General features: G+C 52.8%; 8 protein-coding genes across 8 annotated transcripts; 5 read left to right on the top strand and 3 right to left on the bottom strand.

The window, feature by feature from the left end:
* Positions 1-1,676: 1,676 nt before the first annotated feature.
* Positions 1,677-5,665, top strand: MYCGRDRAFT_107205 (uncharacterized protein; the record flags this gene model as incomplete). Its single annotated transcript, XM_003857330.1, has 2 exons — positions 1,677-1,707; positions 1,809-5,665. The coding sequence occupies 2 exons, from the start codon at positions 1,677-1,679 to the stop codon at positions 5,663-5,665; spliced, it is 3,888 nt and encodes a 1,295-aa protein (XP_003857378.1).
* Positions 5,666-6,471: 806 nt separating this feature from the next.
* Positions 6,472-7,665, bottom strand: MYCGRDRAFT_98488 (uncharacterized protein; the record flags this gene model as incomplete). The annotated part of the gene is made up of 1 exon (XM_003856234.1): positions 6,472-7,665. The coding sequence occupies one exon, from the start codon at positions 7,663-7,665 to the stop codon at positions 6,670-6,672; it is 996 nt and encodes a 331-aa protein (XP_003856282.1).
* Positions 7,666-8,926: 1,261 nt separating this feature from the next.
* Positions 8,927-11,207, bottom strand: MYCGRDRAFT_89376 (uncharacterized protein; the record flags this gene model as incomplete). The annotated part of the gene is made up of 4 exons (XM_003856233.1): positions 8,927-9,015; positions 9,372-9,388; positions 10,156-10,222; positions 10,388-11,207. 4 exons carry the CDS (start codon positions 11,205-11,207, stop codon positions 8,927-8,929), a joined length of 993 nt encoding a protein of 330 aa, XP_003856281.1.
* A 976-nt stretch (positions 11,208-12,183) lies between these two features.
* MYCGRDRAFT_89375 (uncharacterized protein) lies at positions 12,184-13,145 on the top strand (the record flags this gene model as incomplete). Its single annotated transcript, XM_003857331.1, has 2 exons — positions 12,184-13,045; positions 13,141-13,145. 2 exons carry the CDS (start codon positions 12,184-12,186, stop codon positions 13,143-13,145), a joined length of 867 nt encoding a protein of 288 aa, XP_003857379.1.
* A 33-nt stretch (positions 13,146-13,178) lies between these two features.
* On the top strand, positions 13,179-13,886 carry MYCGRDRAFT_78536 (uncharacterized protein; the record flags this gene model as incomplete). Its single annotated transcript, XM_003857332.1, has 1 exon — positions 13,179-13,886. The coding sequence occupies one exon, from the start codon at positions 13,240-13,242 to the stop codon at positions 13,492-13,494; it is 255 nt and encodes an 84-aa protein (XP_003857380.1).
* A 160-nt stretch (positions 13,887-14,046) lies between these two features.
* MYCGRDRAFT_89374 (uncharacterized protein) lies at positions 14,047-15,810 on the bottom strand (the record flags this gene model as incomplete). The annotated part of the gene is made up of 1 exon (XM_003856232.1): positions 14,047-15,810. The coding sequence occupies one exon, from the start codon at positions 15,808-15,810 to the stop codon at positions 14,047-14,049; it is 1,764 nt and encodes a 587-aa protein (XP_003856280.1).
* Positions 15,811-16,405: 595 nt separating this feature from the next.
* Positions 16,406-16,790, top strand: MYCGRDRAFT_33005 (uncharacterized protein; the record flags this gene model as incomplete). Its single annotated transcript, XM_003857333.1, has 2 exons — positions 16,406-16,578; positions 16,637-16,790. Coding segments are annotated over 2 exons (327 nt in total), but the record flags the coding sequence as incomplete, so codon positions are not given.
* Positions 16,791-17,156: 366 nt separating this feature from the next.
* Positions 17,157-18,318, top strand: MYCGRDRAFT_107202 (uncharacterized protein; the record flags this gene model as incomplete). Its single annotated transcript, XM_003857334.1, has 3 exons — positions 17,157-17,320; positions 17,378-18,165; positions 18,309-18,318. 3 exons carry the CDS (start codon positions 17,255-17,257, stop codon positions 18,316-18,318), a joined length of 864 nt encoding a protein of 287 aa, XP_003857382.1.
* Between the last annotated feature and the right edge of the window lie 1,165 nt (positions 18,319-19,483).

Below are 19,483 nucleotides of genomic sequence, written 5' to 3'. Positions count from 1 at the left end.
TTTAGTCTCTATGCCTATTAAGTTAAGTATAACCTCCTTTATTATAGACTAGGTTAGCTTAGAATAGTCGTTAAGGCTGTCGACGTAGCGTTCCTAGTAGTCTTACTAGAGCTTTCCTATATAGTCGGTAGTAAAGTTAACCTTGCGGTCTTCGCGTTTAGCGAATCCTTCGTATTGTCTAAAGGCTCTTTCGAGGGCTCGGACCTAGTCGTCGTAGCTCGTACGCGACTTGCCCTCGAAGACTAATAGCTCTTTTAACTTAGGAAGGTTGTCCCTTGTCTTAGTATACTAGTTAGGTTCGGAGAAAAGATAGCGGAGGGTAGCTATCCTTAGGTTCCCTTCTAGCGTAGGATAGTCTAGTTTAGTACGGAGTTCCTTAATCTTCTGCTAAAGGGTTAAGAACTTAAAGGTAGCGCGGGCAACTTCGTTATCGTACTCCTAGGTAGCCTTTTCTTCCGAGGTCTCTCCTAAGCTAGGCTAGTTAAGAAGGTTAACGTCCTATAGCTAACTAGCGGGCGTAGCTAATAGCTCCGTAGAGGAAGCGCTTGCCTACTATTAGGCGAAGGTGTTAGGAAGGGAATCGTCCTAACAACAGGTAACCTTTAGAGCTATGTTAGTAGTTTTTAGTATAGTTATATAGTTGTTTTTAATCGAATCGAATATTAGAAGCACCTTAAGAGGGAATGTAGGCTTGTACCGAAAACAAATAGTTATAGAATGTAACAAGTCGATTCGATAAGGAAGGGAATAGACGAGAGCGTCCCTAAGGCTATATACCCGCCCTTTGTATTACTAAATGCGTCCCTCCGCCTAGACTAGGTACCGGTCGCAGTCCGACGTCCGCTCGGGGGCCGTTGTACGCCCGTAAGGTTCGTCCCTCTATAGGATATCCTAGTCTAGGCTAGATAAGATAGCACCGGTAATCTATAGTACTAGGATAGTCTAGGTTAGGACAGGTAGGAGGCGTTATCGTAAGGGTGTCCTTACATTAAGTAAGGATATCTAGAAGGAAGTCTCGATAGTAAGGCTAAATTAACTATAGCCTACCTTCTTTATAAGGGAAGACGGTTCTAGTGTCTCTAAATCGCTTAATCCGGACATATATAGCGGTGCGAGAGCCCCTACTATCGTTTAGAAGGAGGTCGACGGTATCCTATATAGTCTAGCCGTATATAAGGTAATACTTAATAAAGCTCTTATCTTACCTACTTAGCTAAGTTATCTAAGGAGGTAGTAAGGTCGATAGCGGCGGAACGCGTTAGCGGATCTCGATAATTTCTAGTTTAGGTAATTCGGTGCGATAAGGGCTTTCGAATAAGGTACTACCGATAATAAATAAACATGTATTAGTAATGTAGTTGTTAAGAAGCTGTGTAGGGTAATCTCTTAGAGGTAGGTAGAATTAGGGCTTGTGGAGCCTTGGCAATCCCGACCCTTTACAGAGTGAGAATAGGTGACGTCCAAGATCGAAGGATCCGGGATTTCGCCGAAAAAAAGCGACTTCCTCATGCATTGAGCTTCAACTTTGTTCCTCTTGCTTGTGATCTTTGCTACTGTACAGTGCTCTAATCCATCGGCGCACGCGGATCAGCTTCGCTCATCTAACCTGCTTCGGATTCAGTCTCTACCCTCCAATTGCTTGTATTGGACTCGACCGCATGCCCGTGGACTGAATCATGGCAGCTACCACCGAGGCCGCATCGGAGAGTATGTCGATTTCAGGATCATTTATTTGGAGGGATTCCTCAATCACAATCAATGGCGCTCTGCATATCTGAGCACCAGTTCGCTGACTTGGTTTCATCCAGAATTCTCGCAGTCCTCCACCAAACCCATTGAGAACGGCAGCACCGAGCACGCGACCAACGAAGAAAACGATTCAGCTACCAATGGCGCTGCCGAAGATACAGTCAAAGAGGATGGAGAGAACACAGAGGTGGTGCAGCCGCCAGATCAGGTGTTCCAGCTCACAATCAAGTTGCCGCATACACCGGGACAAACACAGATCATGGTCTCGAGTCAAGAGCAAGTCCAGGACATCAGGCAATCGATAGTAGATACACCGCACACGTTCCAATATTCGTGCTTCCATCTCGAGCACCAAGGCAAGCGGATCAATGACTTTGTCGAGTTGTCCGAGGTTCCAGGCATCGTCTCGGATCCAGTATGCCAACTTGTGGAGGATCCATACACTGAGGCACAGGCGCGGATGCACGTTGTGCGCGTTCGAGAGTTGATCGGTGCTGCGGGCGATCGTACGGACTTGGTGACGGGTATCGACGCTGGCGCAAGCTTGTGTGATTCTGTGGAGTTGCAGGGCAGCAAGTCGGACAAGGAGGAGGCCAACCCTGTAGCTGGCTACAACCTTAATGCAGCAGGCTCTGTCTCAACGCTCCTACCACAATCCCGCGAACCCGCACCGAAGACCATCAAGAACATTTCGCTCTCGCCATGGAATTCACCACCGTACCACCTGCGATCACGAGGACACCTCCTCTACCTTCTGGTAACGACAAGCGAGGGCGAACAATTCCACATCACATCTCACGTTTCTGGCTTTTACGTCAACAAATCATCCAGCCACAAATTCGATCCAGCACCTCGAACATCGCCCAGAGCCGTCAAGGCACACTCTCTCGTGAACCTGCTCGGCCAAATCTCACCATCATTCGAGTCTTCTTTCCAGCGTCTGCAGGAGTACAACGGACAGAGGGATCCTTTGGCGTCTTATCAGTTGTCTAACAGCATTCCGGCGGCACCATGGATGGTCTCTGCTTCCTCTGTCCAGCAGCACCAGGCTGACATCACCCGCACTCAGGAGACATACCTTCTTGGCGGTGCGGACAATGCCGAGACTCTTCGAGACTGGAACGAGGAATTTCAATCGACCCGAGAGCTGGCAAAGGAGACTGTCCAAGATCGTGTTTTCCGTGAGCGACTTACAAGCAAGCTCTTCGCAGAGTACAACGAAGCTGCTGTGCGTGGTGCGTGTCTTGTCGCGCGAGGCGAGATCCAGCCCTTGAATCCCACCGAGGGAAGGGACGCCCAAATCTTTGTCTACAACAACGTTTTCTACTCGTTCGGAGCGGACGGTGTTGGTACTTTTGCGAGCGACGGCGGTGACGAAGCAGCAAGAGTGGCGACTGGAAAGGATGTCAAAGGCGTGAGAGCTGTGAATCAGCTGGACATCAAGGATCTCTTCACACCTGGCACCGTTGTCGTCGATTATCTGGGAAAGCGTGTTGTAGGTCAGAGTATCGTTCCGGGTATCTTCAAACAACGAGAGCCTGGCGAGCACCAAATCGACTACGGTGGTGTCGAGGGCAAGGATGTGATTGCAACACATGATGCGTTCGTCCAGCCCTTCAACGAGCTCAGCAAGGCCATGCGGGTCAAGCGACATGCTGTGTGGGACAAAGAGTCTAAGAAGCATGATCTCGAGGCCAGTGTTGAGACCAAGGGACTCCTGGGAACCGATGGGCGAAAGTACATTTTAGACTTGTACCGAGTCACTCCGTTGGATATCGCCTGGCTGGAGAATCACCGAGGCGACGACCAGACCGACGAGAACCGTTACCCGCATCGCATGACTGTCATTCGGCCGGAGCTTGTGGAGTTGTACCGAGTATCGAAACTGCGGGATTACATCACACAGGATCTTGAAAAGAAGAGGATCGAAAGGGAGGCCGAATCCAAGACAAAAGCTGTGACCAATGGCGAGGAAAAGACCGATGCTGAGACGAATGAAGAGTCCGAGAACAAAACGGACGCAACAGAGCAGAAGCCGCAGGAGTCTGTCGACTTGTCTGGCTTCTCCTTCTCGCTGAATCCAGACGTGTTCAGTGGGCAGCAGCCGCAGACGGAGGAGGAGAAGCAGGAGTGGGCAGAAGATGAAGCCCGAGTCCGCGAGGTTTGCGCGTATCTGACCACAGAGGTCATACCACGACTGGTTCGTGATCTGCAAGAGGGCGATGTTGGATTCCCTATGGATGGGCAGAGCATGGTCCGTGAGATGCACAGACGAGGCGTCAATGTCCGTTACTTGGGAGAGATCGCGCGCCAGTGCGCAGAGAAGGGTGACAACAACAGACTGCATGCATTGAAGCAGCTCTGCCAGCAGGAGATGGTCAGCCGTGCATTCAAGCATGTCTGCAACAAGCGATTGCGAAGCTTGCCGCCATGCTTTGCGCAGAGCTGTGTCGCGCACATGCTCAATTGCTTGTTGGGCACAGGGCTGAATGCCTCGCCAAAGGCCGAAGTCGAGGCCGAGCTGAAGTCTTTCTACCCAGAGGCCGACTTCGACTTCGAAAAGGTCAACCCAGCAGGACTCGACAAGGAAATCAGACGCCAGGTCGCACTGCGTTTCCGATACGAGATTCAAGGCGACATCGTGCAGGACAACAAGCAACCACAGTTGCTCCGCGAGGTCGCTAAGAAGATGGGTTTCCAACTCGAGGCCACGGAGTATCAATACACCAAGGATGCTTTGTCCTCCGAGCCCGCTCTCCAGGAGAAGAAATCTTCAGACTCACTGGTTGTTACAAATGGAAACGAAGGCAGCAAGAAGGGAAAGAAGGGTAAGAAGGGCGATAGTCCTTCTAACCGCAGTGTTGCAAACTCTCCTGCGCCAATAGTTGCAACCTTCCACCCTGAGAACATTCTCAACATTGTGCCGATCGTCAAAGAGGCATCGCCACGCAGCGTGCTTGCGGAGGAAGCATTGGATGCCGGCCGCATGAGCATTCAACAAGACCAGAAGGAGCTCGGCCAGGAACTGCTTCTCGAGAGCTTAAGCCTTCACGAGCAGATCTACGGTATCTTGCATCCCGAGGTCGCTCGTGTATATTACGCTTTGTCGACTTTGTACTATGGCCTTGACGAGAAGTCGGCTGCAGTCGAGCTCGCAAAGAAGGCTGTTATCGTGTCGGAGCGGACTCTGGGTATTGATGATGCCGAGACTGTCCTCGCATACCTCAATCTGAGCTTGTTCGAGCACGCCGTTGGCAATACTCGCCAGGCTCTGGCCTATGTCCGCCACGCCTTGAACCTGTGGAAGGTCGTCTACGGCATTCGCCACCCGGATTCCATCACGACCATCAACAATGCCGCAGTGATGTTGCAAACGCTCAAGCAGTTCCGCGAATCTCGCATCTGGTTCGAAGCCTCCCTCGAGATCTGCGAAGAGGTATCCGGCAAGTCGTCGATCAACACCGCCACGCTCCTCTTTCAGCTCGCTCAGGCTCTGGCTCTCGACCAAGACAGCAAAGCCGCCGTCGTGAAGATGCGCGAAAGCTACAACATATTCAAGTCAGAGCTCGGACCGGACGATCAAAACACCAAGGAAGCCGAATTATGGCTCGAGCGTTTCACCCACTCGGCCGTCAACCAGGCCAAGCAAGCGAACGCCCATGCCATGCTGCAGAACCGCAAGACGTTGCTCACTAAGGGTCGCAACCCTTCGCGCGTCACGTTGGGCACGAGGCCGCAGCCACCAGTTGGCCAGTCTGCTACTGAGGTCACACAGCCTGCGACGAGTACGCCTGGGGCAGGGGGCATTGATCAGAGAAACGTGGACGAGTTGTTGAAGTACATCAATGGCGAAAGCGCCAAGCAGTCGCCGAAGAAGAAGACGGCGAATCCGAAGAGGAGACAGCAGAGGGCCTAAAGCGAGTCCACATGAGGAAAGTTCAAAGGAAAGGATGGATGCATACATTAGAACACACGAAAAGGATGTACGGATAGCATGGTATTCGAAGGCGTGTAGAGCCTGCGCTGCTGAAACAGGAATGGGAGACAGGCAAAAAGCGGGCATGCTGTACATTGTATATAATCACCACTCATGGTCCTCTGCCACTGGCCGGATGGACGTTTCTTGTACTACATTAGAGGCAGCGCATCAATTGTACGATACATTTGTATGATGCTCGTGCACAAGCTCGGAGAAATGGCCACGAACATGACAGCAATCCTCGCATAAACGACGTCTCAGGGGAATTCATTCATTGGCAAGAAAGACGGTGGAAGTGACCGTGGCATGACATATGATATTGATACGACCTGACTATCCTGACCACTCTGCGCCAGTACCGTAGCCAAAGCCGTCTACTCCCTTCGTCATGATCCATCTCCATCCTAACGTAGACATAGTAAAGATTCAAACAGAGCAAGTAAAGTCATCCAGCCATGCCTCCAACCCGATCCAGTCCGGCTGCTCAACGCGCAAGTGACAAGGCCCTCTTCAATTTTAACCTCGCGGAGCCTACACCGTCTGTCGCAACAACTGAGTCATTGCGAGAAATGGTGTAACACCGCTCATCGGTATTGAAGTGGGAAGTGCGCGGAGCGATTCTCGCCGGAATCATACACATCCAAGAGAAAGCACAAAGCAAATGAGGATGAAAAAGAGTCCGTGCCTGCCGTTCCTGCCTTTCCCAGTTCAAAAGGTCGAGTTGTCCCAGTTCCCAATGCAGTCCAGTCTGTGATGGTTGTTGAGGGTGATTCCTCGATGCCTGCTCCCCTCCAGTGTCGTCCCGCGCGGTGAAAATGCAAAGATATGGCAAGCGCGTTTCGTTATGACATGTTTTTTCGTAGTTTGGTGCACGCAGAATAAAGCGAGATGATTCATCGACAAAAGATCAAAGTAGCAAAAGTGACGGAGGATCGTCGGCATCATGCGTCCATCTTCCCGAACATGCCGTCGTCGACGTCGTCGTTCCGCGGATGATGAGGTTCGTCGTCCGAGCTGATCTCGTCCTCCATATCAACGTCGTTGCCTTGCCCGCGGAAGTTGGAGTATCCTGTCTGATACTTCGCGGGAAGCGGTGGGACTGGAGGAGCGTCCATTGGCAGAGCTGAAGGCGCACTCTTAGGTGTGCCGTAGCTACAGCTGAGAAGACCAACAGCGGCAGCGAGATCTTGTGCATCCTCGTTTCCGGTATAGCTCTCTCCAAAATTGGAGCCTGCGGTGAGAGGTCGCCCGCTGGATGTGCTCCAGTGCCGGTTGTGGGAGAAGCCGTGTTCTGGCACGCTTTCTGAGAATGCCGACTGGTAGGAACGCGAAAAGATGCTGCTGTTGTTGCTGAACCTCTTGCTGCTGCTGTCCCGGTAGCCATTGTCGCCTTGTGGAGGTGGTGTTGTTTCGGTGGAGCTCAAATCCTCGTCCCTCATGTCCGAGGAACCAGAAGCGGCTGGTGAAGACGAGTTGTCACTGTCCGGACCATCCTGGTTCATAGCCACCAGTACAGAAGCTGCCTCGAGAAGCTGGACTTGCTGATGTTTCGAAATAAGCAACTTTGAGGTGAGCTGCCATTCTGGGGTGTGTTCCCACAAGTGTTTTGTCAAGCAGCTGCCATGCTTATATGCTTTCCCACAATGCTCGCACTTGAGCTCTCCCGAGGCCGCCTTTTCCTTTTTCGACAACAAGTGTGTACCATCGCTCGCTCGACGCATCTTTAACTTCTTGTCCATTCCCTGAAACGAAGACAGAGAAGGTCCGTCGACGACAGCACTACTGCTGCTCAGCTCGGACGTGGCAGGAAGGCTGCCTACCATGGACTGGTGGACCGCGGCGTCTTGGAGGGATGCAAGGGCAGCGCGGGAAAAGGTCGAGCTTTTCCGTCGGTTAATGCGACTCGCGGATGCTGTGTGGGAGTGGGTACGGCTCATCGAGGTGCGTGTAGGTACGCTGGAGGCATTGGCACCGACCGATAGGCGATGTTGGCTGACGGGACGCGACATGCTGACGGAACAAGGATCGATCGAGACGATGCGGCTGGAGGGAGGGTGTTTTTATTCTTGAACAAAGAAGCGAAGTCGTGAATGAGGCCGAGACTGTCGAGCGAGGACAGGAATGGGCCTTTGTTCTTCCGGTCTCTCCTCCCAAATAATGTTGTGGGCGAGGGGAGATGTTTGGGCGTGTCGGATATGCACAGCCTAATGCAGCTCGGCCAATGAATCGTAGCTCCGGGAGCCGCGTGAATTGATCGAGTGAGGGAGGGCGGGTAGCTGAAGAGAGCGGTGGTGGTGATGGTGGTGGTGAGGACGGGAGTGTATTGTTCAAGTTGTCGGTGGAAGTCGTTTCCGATGGTTGAGAGAGAGAGAGAGGGAATGCGAATGGATTGACGACGGAAGTCGGCTCGTGGACGAGTTGGCTTGCGGGGCAGTGTTGAACAAGGATGTTAACAAGGTACGCTGCACGCATGCGGATGAGGCTATCGCCGGCCCTTATCGGTCCCTTGGGAGCCGCGGACGGAGAGGCAGAGTGAACGGCGGCAATGACAACAATAACATATGAGGCGGTGTGTTGATGGAAGACGATACTTGGTAGCGTATGTTTGCGCAAGAAGAACTCTCACCAGGACCACAATGCGATCGACATTAATCGATCGGAAGACGGGACACCAAATGTCACCTTTGAGGTCACCTGCCCTCTTGCGAATCTGGCCCCGTGAGACGCGCAACTCAAAATAAATCATCGCGAGACGGTGTGAGCGATACCGCTGTTTCTTTGCCTGGACCGGGTTTCCGTTGCTCTGTTTGTTACCAAGTGTTGTTCATAAATGACGACCGCGCCGCTGAAGAAAGTGGTGATGGTAACGCAGCTTGTTATGGTCTTCTGGTTCAGATGGACAATCCAAGATCTCACACAACAATGACCTGTCGTGACCCCAGTCGCCTATATTTCGCGCGGCCATCAGCGGCTGCCCTCTCCCCTCTCATCACTCTGTCCTCTGGCCGGAATCGCTGGTCTGGATCTACTCCACTGCTGACTAGGACTACTGTACTGCCCGCTTTTATTAACGTCGTCTACATTTCCTCCATCCTTTTCCCCTCCTTCCACCACTCACGCCGATCCATTCCCTCAAGTCTTTGCCTATTTCAGTTCGCTCCCACAAGCAGGAACGTCTCGGTCTTGCCGCCCGCTATGCTAGCGATCGACTGTTTCGGCATCCGAATTGTGGAGAGCCCTGTGAGCCATGCCCTGTGCGCTGCGCCTCTCCTCGGAGCCGATGTACCCTGAACAAATAAAGTAATGTTTCGTCGTCGCGAGGGGTGGAACAAAATAATTTTGAGCCGCCGCGATGGTCGAGGAGAGCGCGCGCGTGCGCACATGAACAAAGACGCATTGCACAAAAGTCGCATTGATCGTCAATGCTCGTGGCATGCCAGAGCCGTCGGTTCAAAGGTGCCACGTCGTCTTCACAAACAGCTCCACAGCAGCCCGCAGTCCAGACTCCACTCTGCATGGCCACTTCTGTTTTCCTCTTCTACTCCCGCAATAATCCCTGCGTTCTCCTCGCGACGCCTCCAAAACCAGAATATCTCTCGACAATCGAGATCGATAGTCGGACACCCCGCAGACACGCACACACCCAACTGGACCAAACACCTGTTCGCGGCCGTGCAGTGCAGGGCGCAGCCCGATGCCCTTGCTAATTGGCCACCTGCACTGCACCTTCCAGGTTGCGTCTCGGAATCGCCAGGGGTGCGGTCAGGTCAGCAAGTTGAAGCGACACAGTTAAGAAGTGATAATGCAAGTGGCGAGTGCAGTGGACCAATCAAGGTTTACGCTACCTCGATCATAGCTTGATGCGGTTTTGTTCTACCAGAGATAACTTTGAGTAGCATGGATACAACAATAAACGCAAGACGCAGCAGCATCACCTAGAGATACAACGCTCCTCTTCCCGCACAAACAGCGTAGAGAAGAGGCCAGCCCCGATACGCCGAACCGCTAATGCAACAGCAGCCAAAAAAGCCTCACCTCGCGCACCGCTCGCGATAACAGGCCAAGATCAGCGCAGCCGCGATTCGCGCACGACATCAGCAAGGCTCACGTGCTTTCCTAGACGCCCACGGTGGGGTCTCCGAATCAGGCAAACTCCCCAAAGGAAGTGGGGCATTGTTGCGCCGTCATTCGTCGGCGACCGTCTGGGCGCGATGACATTGTCAGCGGCTGAATATTGGGGCCACTTTTTTGGGTGGAGGGAGGTCCGAGGCTCTGACTTCCGGAGTTGCCGTGAGACATTGGTGAATGATTTAACAATTTTCCGGAAAGTCGGAGAGGAAGGTGTGCGGACGAACTGTTGCTGGTATGACGTTGAACGGAGAGTGTCCGGGAAGTGGCCTCGAAAAGTTGGATCTTTGCGGACTTACTTATGCGTCTTTCCAAGTTTCGAGCAGTATGACCACGGAATCTCAGATGTCCGAGCTGACATTTTGACTGAACATATCTTCACTTGACCACTCAGATTGAATGAAACAGACCTTCATGCTGTGAACTTGCCGTCATGCTCGACTAATCCGAGTGGCTATGGCTTGCACAGTGTTCTTATGGATCGAACGACAGGCAATCCTCGATAGTGAAGATCCGATGCTAATCGCTCACCAAGCATGTACATACTCCCAATTGCCCTCATCAAGGGTTTGACAAAGACCTGCCACTCCCCGTGATAGCAGTGATGGGTGATCAGCTCTTCTATCCTCGTCACAATCCATCCCTCGACCCATCGCCGGGACTCATCCAGCCAGCCTCGTTCCCATGTTGCCTGCGTATTGCTCCGAGGAAACTGCACCTTGGGCGGCTTTCCTCCAGGACATTGCGCGATCTGACACAGCACGTCCCAATTTACGTCGCCATCGTCGTCAATGCTCATCTCCCATAGCCGGCCCGGCTTGTCGTTGAAGAACGCCCTCACGTCTCGCATATGACCGCGATACGCCTGTCTCATAATGTCCTCATTGCCCTCAAACGTGTCCGCGCCGTAGAAGTACGCATACGGCTTCCACTTCCCCCTGCCGACATGTACGGCCATGCTCCGCAGCCACGTCTCCTCGTCCTTTCGTCGACTAAGCAAGAACTTCGCGTCCGGATACTTTTCCGCCATCTCGCGATACATGACCGGCCAGGGCAAGTCCTCGAAAGCATCCCAGAGTTGACTCAATTCGAGATTTGTTGCTTTGTCGCCGTTCATCCAGGTATGCACCATGATACGGCTCCGTGTGTCGGCCCAGCCTAGACGGCGGTATCCCAGAATCTCGAGGGCGTCGCCGATGGATGTTGTGCCAGTCTTGGAGAGTCCGAGGACGAAGACTTTGGGTGGCCGAGGAAAGAGGGAGGAAGAGGAAGAAAAGTCGAGTTGATGCGCGATGAGCAGAAGGATGAGGGAGATAGAGAGCAGTGGTAACATGAATCGTGATGAAGGCATCATGATGCGTTTTTCTGGAGGGATGAGTGAAGACGAGATGATGAAGACAGAGGAAGCATATGAAACGGTGCTCTTTGCGCTCACTTTGCGAGTCAGGTGGGCTATGAAGCACTTCATCAATGGCGCAGCAAAGCCGCTTTCTTTTTGAAGAAAAAAGAGGAGACAGTGAGGTTGGGCGATTTCTTTGGCGCGCATTGGCAGTAATCGTGCCGGCGCGGCGGCGATGGGTCTTACAAGTGCGCCTTCGTTTCCCATTCCCATGGGCCATGGCATGTCTTCGTACCTTTGATTTGAAGAGAGCAGGTGTCAGCAATTGTCGAAACGAAAGGGAGATGGCACTGTGTTCTTGGGCATCGAGGAGTTTTTTCACGAGCTTCTTCATTCCAAGGGCTGAGATGCATCACGCCGACCGGGAATAGATCTATAGTCTAGCACTCTTGGGCTGACAAGCTCACCTCACTTGTTTTCCAATTGCTTGCTGGTATCCTTCCATCCGTGCAGTTCGAGACCATTGTTGAAAAGGCTATGAGTGTGATACTCTGTATTGTGTTGTCTGAAGAAACTAACTAAACTGAAGGAAAGGACGGCCTAATGATAAGGCCTACACATGTGCTTGCTGCACGATTGCTGTCTAGGTTGTTTGACAGCTAAGACTTGCATGAGAAGGTGTGAGAAGAGTCTTTGACCAACAACAATCCTGCTGGCATGTTGGCATACTCGCGTCTGGCGATAAGCTACAGGATCGTCACCGGAAATCTGCATGTGGCCCGCTGGAAAACCTGCTTTCTTGCAAGGGTCGGTAAATCTATGAAGACGCTTGGAAAATTCGAAGGACAAAGAAAGGGAACAAGTCAGTGCAACCTGAAACGGTCGCGCGCGACTCAGGTGGGAACGAGGCTTCATTCCTCGACCTCACTTCGTCACGAGAATAAGAAACATGTGACGGCTTGTCTCGATCAAGCATTCTACCTTATCCATGAAGTTCTCATCTCACCAACAGCAATTGGAAGGGCTGATCTCATGGAAGCGTGTGAGTTTCTGTCTACTCGCCCTGGTGTCGATTCAAGCCGTGTTCTTGTCTACTCCATGGATCAAATCATCGCGCGACGCCTCTCCAAATTTCGACGTCTCATCGCCACATCGCGAAGCGGAACAATCTGCTACGCTGAGGACGACCGGCGCTGCGCTGACCGCTTCCCAATGCGCCACTCACTTCCCGGATCTTTACCATGAGGTTGACAGAGCTACCGGGTACTGGAAGAAGCAACTCCGCCGCACGATCTCTTCAGAGGATGTGGACATCTCATGGCGCAACGACGGCGCACTTCGGATCTTGATTCATCAGAATGAGTTACGTATCCTTCAAACAAAAGGAGTCTGGAGCAACTCCTACCGCGAACGAGCCCTCTCAGTCCTCAGCCAGCTCCAGGAAGCGCTTTGGAGTGCTTCCGCTGCTGGCGAGATCCTCCCAACTATCGAAGCCGCAATAGTCGTAGACGATATGTCTCTTATTCCAACAAAGCAGGGCGACACGCACTCAATCTGGACGTTCACCTCGACGGATCGTGACCCCGCTCACCAACGCCATTGGCTCATTCCAGGCTTCTCATTCTACAGCGCTCCAGGCACTGGGTCATTCATCGATGCACAACGTCGCGCGCTCCAGCACGACAGTCCCATCGTCGACAAAGTTCAACAAGCGATCTGGCGCGGCGTGCGATGGACGAATCCGGATGTGCGCGGACCTCTGCTCGACTCGACCGTCAACAAAACCTGGGCCGACGTCAAAGAGGTCAATTGGGAGACGAAGGAGAATCTCATGGACATGGAGGATATGTGTAAGTTCGCATATGTGATTCACACCGAAGGACGGAGCTATTCAGGACGCCTGCAATTTCTTCTGAACTGCGACGCTGCGACGATCATTCATAAGCTTGACTGGCGCTGTCATTACTACCACCTTCTCGTTCCCAAGGGCCCGAAGCAGAACTACATTCCCGTGGAATCTCATTTCGGCGACCTGGAGAAGACGATGGACTGGTACCTCGAGCACCCAGAAGAGTCGCAAAAGATTGCGAATAATTCGATCGCGACGTTTCGTTCCAAGTACTTCACGCCTGCGGCGACGTCTTGCTACCTCAGGCGTCTGATCAAGGGGTACGGTGAGGTGGCGTTCACGCCCGAAGTGCTGAGGCCGGAGAAGAGGGGCGAAGCGCGGAAAAGGAGAGGGATGTCGTTCGCGGAAATTGTGCATTTGAGGGAGGAATACGAGGGCGACGAAGTCTGAACCGAGGTTTGCGGTACGTATCAGAGCCGGAGTATGTCTGCCAGCTTTGCTTCACCAAGCAAGAACCCACGTCAGCAACGAGAGGAGTCCTCATTCTACCCACATGATTGCATGGCAAGGCTGTGCAATTTCCTCGAGCACCAGCTGCGAGAAAGGTCGACGAGACACACTGGAGCTCGCGAGGTCGAAACGACGTTCAAAGGGTATCGGACCAGCGAGCACACCGCGTCAGAGAAGGCGAACTTTATCAAGGTTCTGTCGACAGGAGACCCGAAGACCGCCTAACCCTCGACAGATAAGACAAAGAGGCGGCGGATCCCGACGCACATCTCCTATCATATTTCGTGCATTCGTTGTACATCATGATATCGCTATGCTATGTAAATGCTCAAATTGTGGCATACGCTAAAAGCACAATCCATTACCTCGATCGCCAGAGAACTAGAATCCTCCCTTGATCAATGTCCGGTGATCTTCTGCATTTCGTACTCATACTTCGAACAATCGCACCCTTCACGCCCCACTCGTCACTCCCTTGCCTCTGCCTTCATTCTAGACCGCAACTCCAGCACCCTGCAGCCGTGGATCAACGTTGACGATGCCTGCCATACCTTCCTGAAGTTCGCGTCGAAGTATCTCTTCCGCTTGGTCGCCCATTTCCTCCGGACGAGACATAGCGTCCTCGACGTCTTCAATCTGCCAGCCATGCGAGAGCTCCAGGTGCTTCTCTAGCAGTTGCTGTCTCGCGAAACGTACCTGACAGCCTTGCTCAAGGCATGCAATCGGACGGAAGTGCTCATATCCAGAGCCGGTGAGCATAGCCATGGTCAGATCGGGATCAGCGTGGGTCTGCTCGTAGTCGACATCCATTTCCTCGGATTTGAAAATGTCGTCGGAGTCGGTCATTGCGCTTCTCGTCCTTCTAATCGGCCTCTTCCGATCTTCGTCCTTGAGGCCAGTTCGCTTGCCAACAGCCGCTTGAATGCAAAGATGCTGCGTTCGCACATGAGCAATGAGGCCTTGCTTCGAGCTCAATTTTTGACCGCAGCCATCGCCATGCCAGCCGGCCACCTTGTCGTTGTCGCTGAGATCGAACTCGCCGCAGATGAAATTCTTTTCCTTCTTGTGCATGCTTTTCACGTGAGCTGCGACATTGCCTTTCTTGGTGAAGCCGTTGCCAATGATCGAGCGAATGCAGCCATCGTACGGGCAGACGAACTTCTTCTCTGGTGGTGGCATCTCTACCGGGATACCAGATGGCGGATGTTCGATGTCGATGTGCGCTCTCAAGTCCTGGGATTTTGTTAGTCGATGAACAGACAGGCATTGCTTGCCTTGGCACACCTTTCCACTCCTGCACTTCTTCCCGCACTCGATGCAGATTGGCGGATGCACAGCTTTGTTATGTCGCTGGAGGTCGTGCAGAGTCGGAAAAGACACAAGACCGGCGGGTAGTCGGACAACTCTGGGTGCGTTGTCTTCTACAGAGAGGTTGCGCATGAGGTCGGCATTAACTCCCTCGGGAATCTCCATCAGATCCTCCGCCGTCGGTAAGAACTCGGGATCCAGATCGTTGTGAATTGGTGCACTGAGTTCCTCCACTTCAGGATTGGCAGCGTTGGTGCAAATGTCACACCAGTATTTCGGCGCAGCGTGTTCACGCTGCGTATGGCCCTTGAGCAAACCTGGAGTCGCGAAACTTTGACCGCACGTTTCTCCATTGCCCATGTCATGGTCACAGACGTATGAGTCCTCGCCGAGATGGTCCTTCCTGATGTGGCGTTGCAATGTGTCCTGCTTGCGGAATACCTTGTTACATCCCTCCCACGTACATGTCGTCTCATCCTTCTCTTGGTGACGAGCCTCGTGGCGTCTCAGCCTGTACGATGAAGTGAACTGTTTGCCGCACGTCTCATCTGGACCAATCTTTCTCGTGCATGTGAATGTTTCTCCGCCGTGATTCTGATCCACATGGCGTAGCAAGTGCTCAGGTTTGCAGAATGTCTTGCCGCAGCCTGGCTCGTTGCATGCGAATGGACGTTCTCCAGTGTGAGTGTTGATGTGTCCCTTCAGTCGCACAGGCCGATCATATGCCGAGTTGCATCCTTCGTATGGGCATACAAACTTCTTCTCCCGTCTTGTGGTGGTAGACGTGGTAGTGAAAGCGGTCGCGGTAGCCGTGGCCGTATCTGCTAAAGAAGGTGTTGATGAAGCCGAGGAATTGTCGTCGATTTCTGTCGATGGCTGATGGCGAGCCTTCTTCACCGGAGTGGACTCCTCAACGGGAAGCTTCCTCTTCGTTGCGGCGGCCTCCATCTTGGCGATGGCTGTGCATGAGCGTGGTGTTGCTGTTGAAAGCAACCCTGAATTGAAGCAGGAATTGAAATATTTCGAGATCGCCAAAGCCCGGCCTAGGCTCCGAAACCTTAATAGTGCGCCACGGCCGGTCCCGCGGGTCTTTCAGTACGCGATTCGAGATTTTTGACAGCACGGCGGAAGCCCAACTACCAAACAACCACCATCACTTCGACCATCTCTCGAACCACGCGCTTTTCGTCCGAGACTATCACGGCAGTCAGCGTCCTCTCTTAGACTCCGATTCAGGCATACAGCGCGCATCATGTCGGACTATGGCGGCGGGGACGATGAGATGAGGGATGTGGGCGATGCGGAGTATGAACTCGTCATGCGCATTTTGCTGCGCAGTGTCGCAGTGGTCTGCTGGCGCTAACCTTTGCTGTCATTGACAGGGAATTCGACGACAACTTGATCGAAGAGGAAGAGTACGCAGAGAATCTCGACGGTATGCTGAGCCAGACTGGGAAGAGAACTCGAGCCTGGACTCCCTCTCTGACAAGTGGCAGACGCCGACATTGATCCGGATAATCCGCAAGGCGACTTGAACAGCACAGACTACACCGATGGCACACAAAACAACGTAGTTGCGAGCGGCGAGCCGGGTCTTGTGAATGCCGTGAAGACCATCAAGAGCAAGAAGATTGCCGCAGAAAAGAGAACGACCACCCCATACATGACCAAATACGAGCGCGCAAGAGTGTTGGGCACAAGGGCTCTGCAAATAAGGTTTGTATAGACCAACCTGAATCACAAGCGGATCATTCGATTAACTTATGTTGGACAGCATGGGCGCGCCTGTGCTAGTGGACGTCGAATCCGAGACCGACCCTCTTCAGATCGCGCTGAAGGAATTGCGAGAGAAGAAGATCCCATTGGTCGTGCGTCGATACCTTCCAGACGGCTTCTACGAGGATTGGACATGCGAGGAGCTACTATAGAGTGGTCTTGGACAACATCGATCTAGGACAGGGATCAGGACCCGAAGCATTCACACAGGGAGGAAACCGACAAGCGATGGCGTTATGGCGTTGGAGACTATCAAATTGGGAGTGTCAAAACACAGAAAGCCCTGGCTGTCGCGATTGCTCTTGGCCGATAACGAGGATTAAAAGCGACATTCAAAGCACTTTCGAAGGGAAATCATTCCCCGTTCAAGCATGCTGTAGCAGCGCTTGACATTTCCGCATTCACTTTCACTTCCGCTTTACCGCCGCATTTACGTCAGCCCTGTCTGACCCCACCAAGAACCTGGAGGAAGAATGATAGCTTTCCCCTCCATCGCCGAACAACTTTCCAACACATGCCATTGCTGTCTCTTCACTCCACTACACTGTACTCACACGCTTTGCTCCGACGCGCGCGATCCCAATTGACCTGCACATCCTTCCGAAAATACTCCAATATGTCTTTCGAAACTACTGCTACGATCAATAACTTCGGCGGCAAGCTGTTGAAGCTCACTCACCAGGTATGTTAGACAGACGTGGAAAGATGCCATTGTCTTCAATCCTAACTGAAATGACAGTCCACGGTCAACAAATGCGAAATGAAACTCAACCTGTACCTTCCACCATCCGCAAGCTCCTCGAAACCAAGCCCGGTCCTCTTCTACCTCGCCGGCCTCACCTGCACAGGCGACAACGGCGCCGAGAAAGGATTCTTCCAGCACAAGGCCGCCGAGAAGGGCATTGCTATCGTATATCCCGATACTTCTCCTCGTGGATTGAACATCGAGGGCGAAGACGAGAGCTACGACTTTGGCAGCGGCGCAGGCTTCTACGTCGACGCAACCAAGGAGCCATACAACAAGGGCTACAATATGTACAGCTACATCACGAAAGAGCTCCCCGAAGCCTTGTTCGCGCAATTCAAAGAGCTGGACGGCAAGCGAGTGTCCATCACAGGGCACAGTATGGGTGGCCACGGCGCGCTCACGCTCTTCCTCAAGAACCCGGGCATGTACAAGTCCGTCTCGGCATTCGCTCCCATTTCCAACCCAGTCAACTGCCCATGGGGGGAAAAGGCGTTCTCAGGCTACTTCGGTGCGGACAACAAGGCGAAGTGGAGCGAACACGACGCTACGGAGCTTCTGCCCAAGTTTCCCAACGAAACAGATATCCTCATCGATGTGGGCACCGGAGACAACTTCTACAAGCAGAAGCAGCTGCTGCCGGAGAATTTGCAAGAGGCGGCGAAGAAGGCGGGCAAGAAGGTCAACGTTCGCTTCCAGGACGGCTACGATCACAGCTACTTCTTCATCAGCACTTTTGCGGACGACCATGTGGAGCATGCGGCCAAGTACTTGCTGGCATAGTGAGTTGGTGTGATGCTCCTTTGTACATATGGTCTGGGTGGAAGGGATGACTGCTGACGTGGTCAGGTAGTTCGGACACGAGGAGACGACAAAAGTTGTGATGGGGAGTAGATGAATGTAACGACGCTGTTCACATGAATAGCAGCGGGTGAATGACGAATACTCGCACGCTCACTACCAGGCTCAGCTGTTTCTCCCGTTCACACGATTTTGGGGTTCCACGTCCGGCTCCAGTCCCATTGTGTATCTTCTGAATCTCGGCGTGCTTTTGGTGTTGCGTTGCTCGCGAGCCAAGGGACGGTCTTCTGCGCGTGCGTGTGTAAAACATGGGTAAAAAATGGGCATCCACATCGAGAAAGGAAGGAGGGTCAGATGGAGAAAAGCGAGTGATTCCGGCGGGCTGTTCAGACTCGTCTCTCAATGGCTTCGTCAGGCGGGTGACGAATCAATATGTGGTCGAACGACAGGCTTGGAAGCATTGATGAGAGACTTGGCCACTCGACAGGTTTCGAGAAGGATTACCGTAGTAAGAGGCCCGTTAATGACACCTCCTTTACTTGCCAACATATGAACGGAGCGGATGTAAAGAGCAATATCCAAGCACCAGAGGTCCTCGACGGCCTTTGATCAAGAAGCCGACGCGGCTTGTTACGGTTAGCAGCAGAACTCTAAACATTAAGCCAGCGAGTGCCCAATCAACTCCCTGGTCAATCGTGGGCTCTTCGTTGATTATTGTGAGGGAGCATACACGATGGGACCCAGCATCTGGAAGATAGCAACGTAGGCGTAACACGTGGATTATCTTCTGCGGACCTCATCACAGGCTTCGCCATAAGACATGCATGTTGCCTGCAGTTCTGACAGCTTCAAATGGTGGTGAAGCAGTAGCAGGTGGCAAGCCGCGTCAGATGGTGGAACTTGAAGGCGATCCACGCCGGGAGATTACATGGGTCGGAAAAGACGACCTCTCGGGACTCGTGAGCCTGAGTCTGCATCGCTGTCGATTGAGTATATCAAATCAGAGAGCAGAGGAGTCGAAGGTCTTGCGATGTTCTTGTTCGTAATTGTAACGTGCTACTCCATCCGGAAGTAGCGGTATGGGCCAGAGGAAGTCTTGACCACCCGAGTTCGGAGCATATGCCTTGTCGCTTTGAGCTGTTCGTCAATAATTGGTCGAAAGCATCCTGGTACGCAAGATGGATCTAAAGGCACGGCCTTTGACACCACGATGTCGATCAATTTAGTGGACGTCGACGCGGCAGACGACAAGCGGATCTGCGTAGACCAAGGGCGGAGCATGTTCAGACCAGAGAGAAG

Source organism: Zymoseptoria tritici, chromosome 1, assembly GCF_000219625.1.
Source record: "Zymoseptoria tritici IPO323 chromosome 1, whole genome shotgun sequence".
Classification (NCBI taxonomy): Eukaryota; Fungi; Ascomycota; class Dothideomycetes; order Mycosphaerellales; family Mycosphaerellaceae; genus Zymoseptoria; species Zymoseptoria tritici.
Note: the sequence above shows the minus strand (reverse complement) of the source record. Positions and strands in the feature narration are given on the sequence as shown.